General features: G+C 39.2%; 1 protein-coding gene across 1 annotated transcript; it reads left to right on the forward strand.

The window, feature by feature from the left end:
• Window positions 1–137: 137 nt before the first annotated feature.
• LOC139062581 (extracellular calcium-sensing receptor-like) lies at window positions 138–6,010 on the forward strand. Its single transcript, XM_070543831.1, has 8 exons — window positions 138–280; window positions 653–947; window positions 1,040–1,329; window positions 3,758–4,053; window positions 4,238–4,443; window positions 4,548–4,769; window positions 4,856–4,979; window positions 5,062–6,010. Exons 1-8 carry the CDS (start codon window positions 219–221, stop codon window positions 5,964–5,966), a joined length of 2,400 nt encoding a protein of 799 aa, XP_070399932.1. The 5' UTR covers window positions 138–218; the 3' UTR covers window positions 5,967–6,010.

A 6,010-nucleotide genomic window follows, 5' to 3' on the forward strand; every position in this document is an offset into this window, starting at 1 on the left:
GATTAGTGGTGAGCTTGTTAGTTTTGGTGTCAGTTGTTGTCTTTGGTGGTTCTGTAGATGGTCTGATACAGAGGACTGGGAAAATAATGGATTTGATTGGTGCTGGCGTTCCGATTGAATCTTTTTCAAAGAAATGTACCCTACAAGGTACCCCCCGTTTACCAGCATTTTCAGAGGCAGGTGAGGTTGTTATCGGAGGAGTTTTCTTCATACACTACATGATGCAAACGGTGATCAATAACTACACCACCAAGCCAGAGCCTCCGGTGTGCACGGGGAGGTAAGAAAAAAAGAAAAATGGTTTAAAAAAAATGTGAGATGGAAAAGGTAAAATTGTGCATGTTTCTAAAATGTCAAAAAAAGGCACAATTTAAATACATGTTACATATATATATATAAAACTTCTAAATTTTACATTTAAGAAATGTAATTTAAATTAAGTTTATAAAATAATTTTCATGTTTAAACTCACTTTGTCAGGATTTTTGTTGGTTAACTTTTAATTAATTTTATTTTTTTACAAGAGTTTTGTTTGGAGAATTCCAAAACACACTTTTTTTAAGTTCTCGTTTTTTGATAATGTTATGAATCGCGATTGTTTTCTTTTCTGTGTTGCCTAAATATAAAATCTAACCGAGCTGATTCCGTGCAGCCTTAATCTTCGCAACCTGCAATATTCTCTTGCAATGATCTTTGCTATCGAGGAGATCAACAACAGCACAGAGCTGCTTCCAGGCATCAAACTTGGATATCAGATCTATGATACCTGTGCTTCGGTGACTGTAGCTGCTGATGTTGCATTTCAATTGTTAAATGGTCAAGACTCTGTGCTTTACAAAGACAGCCATTGTTCTCAGTCTGGTGCGGTGATGGCTGTTGTTGGAGACTCTGGATCCACGCCAACCATCAGCATGTCACGCATCATTGGCCCCTTCAACATTCCCCTGGTAATTAGTATGTATTGATTAAAAATTGTGAAAGATATCCAGTAATCGTTTTGTTTTTGTTAACACACAACACTGTTATTTTCATTCTTTAGGTCAGCCACTTTGCCACGTGTGCCTGTCTGTCGGACAAGCAGCAGTACCCAACGTTTTTCAGAACAGTTCCCAGTGACCAGTTCCAGGCTGATGCACTGGCCAAGCTGGTGAAACACTTTGGCTGGACTTGGATAGGTGCTGTCCGCTCAGACTCAGATTATGGAAATTATGGGATGGCATCTTTTCTTGCTGCAGCACAGAGAGAGGGAATCTGTGTGGAGTATTCAGAATCTTTCTATCGAACTGACCCCCTGAGAAAGATCCAGAGAGTAGCTGACGTTATCTGCAGGTTTCAGAATCTCTTATTTTTATTGTGTATCTTTTATTGATCTGGACATTATGCTATAACCTTTTTAATGATTTTATTGATTTAAAAATAAAATACAGAGGTTGGGTTAAGAGTTTAAAAATATTTCAAATGTTTGGGCTTTTATGTCATTTTTAAAGTTTTAAAGTGTTTTAAAGTACTTAAACCTTTTTGCTGAAATTTGGAAAAAAAAAGAAAGAAAGCAGGTTAATTATTAACAATCATATGTGTTTTATTTATGGAAGTGTAAATTGTCACAAATATAAGAGGCTGCCGAATCTTTTAAACTCACACAGAAATATTAAGTCAACTTCAAATTGGAAAATAGTTTATCTGAAGAATGTAAAGAAGTCTTAAAGATGTCACTCACTAATTAAAAAAAGGTTGTTTTGCTCTCTAGATGTGTTAAATGTGGATAAAAGGGTCTGGTACTCCTTTTTTAGGGGATTAGAGTGACTAAGTGGAAAACGATGGGATTATATGTCTGATAAATATTCATCATGAGCAAATTTATCACCTGCAATAGGCTAACAGCAACTCAACTATTCTGCTTCTGCCAACAAAAACAAAGCTTAGAATGCTGTAAAATATTTTATTGGATAAAAAATATCATCACAAATAACACAAAACTGAATTTGTCTGTCATGATGGGGAGGCAAGAATCTTCTGCTCTCACGTTCCTGTGGGCAGTCATGAGCCAAGGTGGGCGAGTTCATTAAAACAAATGTCCCTGTGACCAGGAAAATAGCTTTTTCTGACATTTTCATCATTTTCAATGTGTTGCTAATTAGGGTTGCGGTTGAAGGAAATTGTCACCTACTGCATGAATGTGCAACTCTTAATGACCGATAGTGGTTTCTCAGAAAACATAACATTAAAAACACATAGTCATGTGTGTTACTTGGTATATGGATCCTGTTACACTCCCTCCATGGTCTAGGAGGTCCAGAAGGGAGGAACACAGAAAATAAAAAATATGGATGGAATGAACCAAAGTCTCAACAGCCATTTAAAAAGGTTTATTCTAACAAAAGAGTCCCTATAAATAGAACAAAGGTGACTAATTTCAATACTAAACAAAAGGTGACTCCCTAGTCCTAACAGTACAGAGGGAAAACTCATTCAAACTAAACACTCCCTCTAAACGTAGAAGTAAAGCAAAACTAAGTCAAATACTAAACAATAATGCTGAACGAAACTGCAGCTCAAAAGCTCTGCTGAATATCTAAAGGACAAAAAAAGTAGGCTAAACACTAAATCCTCAGATTAGAGCAAAAGTGGTTAATCTTAGAAAAAGTTACCACCAGCTACCACAACACCTGGAAGAACAACAGATTAGTACTGAGTTGTCTTTTTGTCTGGAGAAGCTCTTCCTTAAAAAGGTTCAGTGGCTGAGTGCTGAATTAATGCAGCAGGTGATGCACCACAGGATGCTTCTCCATGATGCTGAAAGGGCTGACTGGAAGGGAGAGAGCACAGAGGGCCAATGCTATCAATGGTGTTGAAAAGGGTCGACTGGGAGAAAGATAGGCCTTCCATTGCATTGGCTGTACTTCGCCTGCATGGGCTAGTGAGAGCCGAGTAGGCAAGAGCTATCCAGGGTGCTGAAAAAGACCAACTAGGAGAGAGATGGGGCTTCCACACTAACATTGGCTCTACTCCGCCTGGACTACAAAGAGTTGAGTAGGCAGGAGCTATCCAGGGTGCTGAAAAGCATGCAAATGCGGGTCGTAACACATCCATTATGTTTTTTTTTTTTCTTTCAAATAATACACCCTGATAAGTGTAATGGGAAGCTGGTGCCTTACTCCAGCGGTTATGGGCAGCAGGCACGGGGCAGCCTGGACAGGTAGCTGGTCCATGACAGGTTGCACAGAGACAGATAGCCATTTACACACCCACTGAAACTTAGGTACAATTTAGAATCTCTAATATACCTGTCATGCATGTGTTTCATCTCTGGCTAAGAGTCAGCAAAAATTACAACTACACATTTTTTCAGATACACAGACATGTTGTGTACAGAATTACAGAAAGACGTTACAACACAGGGAATCCATCTCAAGGGCTTTCAGTCTGGTTTTAAATGTATTCCAGGGGATCAACTTGGTTCATTTCCAATTTTCCTTCAGCCTATTCCTTGGAGAAGGATTAGAGTGAAAGAAAAATCCTTTTGCACAATTTGGCACGAGCAAATGGAACACAAAGTTATAGCTGGTTTTATGCACGCAGAGTGTGAGAAGTTACAGACGTAGTTGGGTAGTAATCCAAGAATGGCCTTATAAATGAAAGTGTATTAGTGTCCCAACCTCCTGGTGGACAAAGAAGGCCATCCCACTTGAGAATACAAATCACAATATTTTATCTGAAATGTGAGTTCACATGTTTGTATCCTGATGTCTTTTTGCAGGTCATCAGCGACGGTTGTTGTGGCATTTACTGCTGCTGGAGAAATGAAGGTTTTGTTGGAAGAGCTGGCCCGGGACCCCCCACCTCCTCGTCAGTGGGTCGGAAGTGAGGGCTGGATAATTGAAACTTATTTAATGAGCTTCAGTTTCTGTGCAGGGGCCATTGGAGTTGGCCTTCAGCAATCAGTCATCCCAGGTCTCAGGGAGTTTCTTTTAGATCTTTCTCCCACTAAAGCAGCTGCCTCACCTGTGCTTACTGAGTTTTGGGAGGATGCCTTCAACTGCAAACTAGAAAAAAGTGAGACTTTAAAAATACAAAAAAATAAATAAACAGTTGAGGCCTTTTTTGTTCTCTTTGTAAATAGTTTTGCAGAATATAACTGCTATGTTTTCACAAGAGGATATACTACTTATTCAATATATAAATGAAACAGCTAAAAGCATTTAACTTCGGTGAATTTTTCTATTTGCAAATGTGTTAGATGCTTTTCCAAACAAGAGGATGTGTGATGGGACTGAAGACATAAGGAAGCTAAAAAACCCGTACACTGATACGTCTCAATTAAGACCTACTAATATGGTCTACAAGGCTGTTTATGCAATAGCTCATGCCATTACCAGTGCAATTTGCCAGCTAACCAATGCGTCCATTCAGTGTGACAACCTGAACAAAATAAAGTTGTCACAGGTTAGTTCAGCATTTTATTTTTTGGTTAAGCAGTAAGCCTCTGACACTAAACGTAATTTTCTATGGTTCCTTATTGTCTTCTTCATTTTTTGATTTTTTTGCAGGTTTTACCTGAATTAAAAAAAGTCAACTTCACCCGTAATGGTTATCCTGTGTCATTTGATGCTAACGGAGATCCTGTAGCTTTTTATGAGCTGGTCAACTGGCAGAAGAGTGAGAGTGGAGCTATTGAGCTGGTAACAGTAGGGTACTATGATGCATCACTGCCTAAAGGACAGGAGTTTCATTTTAATAGAAACATAACTTGGGTGGAGAGTGGTACGGATGTAAGAAACAATGTTAAAGATAAAAGTATTTTCTGAAACATTTATACACCTCTTTTTTGAACTGTAGTTGTATGTGTTTCCAACAGGTCCCAGTATCAGTGTGTGCTGTTAAATGTCCTCCAGGAACTCATAAAGTCCTGCAGAAAGGAAAACCTATCTGCTGCTATGATTGTATACCATGTCCTGAAGGAGAGATTAGCAACACGACAAGTAAAGTAAACATTTTCAATGCAATTTCCCTTTACATAAAACATTGATTGCTAACAAACCATATTTTATTTATTTGTTCTAGATTCTCCAGACTGTTTCCCGTGTCCCAGTGAATCGTGGCCTAATGCACAAAGAGACGCTTGTTTCCCCAAACCTGTGGAGTTTCTTTCCTATGATGAAGTCCTGGCAATCATCCTGGCTGCATTCTCTGTTAGTGGGGCCTGTCTGGCCATCATAACAGCAGCTATTTTCTTTCATCACAGAACAACTCCAATTGTCAGAGCCAACAACTCTGAGCTGAGCTTCCTGCTGCTCTTCTCTCTGACTCTGTGTTTCTTATGTTCATTAACTTTCATCGGAGCTCCCTCTGATTGGTCCTGCATGCTGCGACACACAGCGTTTGGTATCACCTTTGTTCTCTGTATCTCCTGTGTTCTTGGCAAAACTGTAGTGGTTTTAATGGCCTTTAAAGCTACACTTCCAGGTAGTAATGTCATGAAATGGTTTGGGCCTCCACAACAAAGAATGACTGTGGTGTTTTTTACATTTGTTCAACTTCTCATCTGTACTGTGTGGTTGTTACTCAGCCCTCCATCCCCAATGAAGAATCTGAGCACATACAAGGAGAAGATCATCCTGGAATGTGCATTAGGTTCTGCTGTTGGGTTCTGGGCTGTGCTCGGGTACATTGGCCTGCTGGCTGTTTTCTGCTTTGTGTTAGCTGTTCTAGCTCGGAAACTACCTGATAATTTTAATGAAGCCAAGCTGATAACCTTCAGCATGCTGATATTCTGTGCAGTGTGGCTCACCTTCATCCCAGCATATGTCAGCTCTCCTGGGAAATTTACTGTAGCTGTGGAGATATTTGCTATTCTGGCCTCCAGTTTTGGACTGATTCTGTGTATATTTGCTCCAAAGTGTTTCATCATCTTATTTCAGCCTGAGAAGAACTCTAAAAAATATTTAATGAATAAAAATCAACTGTAAAATATGGAAGGTTAATAAACATTTGGTACCACCCGAACAACAAT

This window comes from Nothobranchius furzeri, chromosome 13 (genome assembly GCF_043380555.1).
Source record: "Nothobranchius furzeri strain GRZ-AD chromosome 13, NfurGRZ-RIMD1, whole genome shotgun sequence".
NCBI lineage: Eukaryota > Metazoa > Chordata > Actinopteri > Cyprinodontiformes > Nothobranchiidae > Nothobranchius > Nothobranchius furzeri.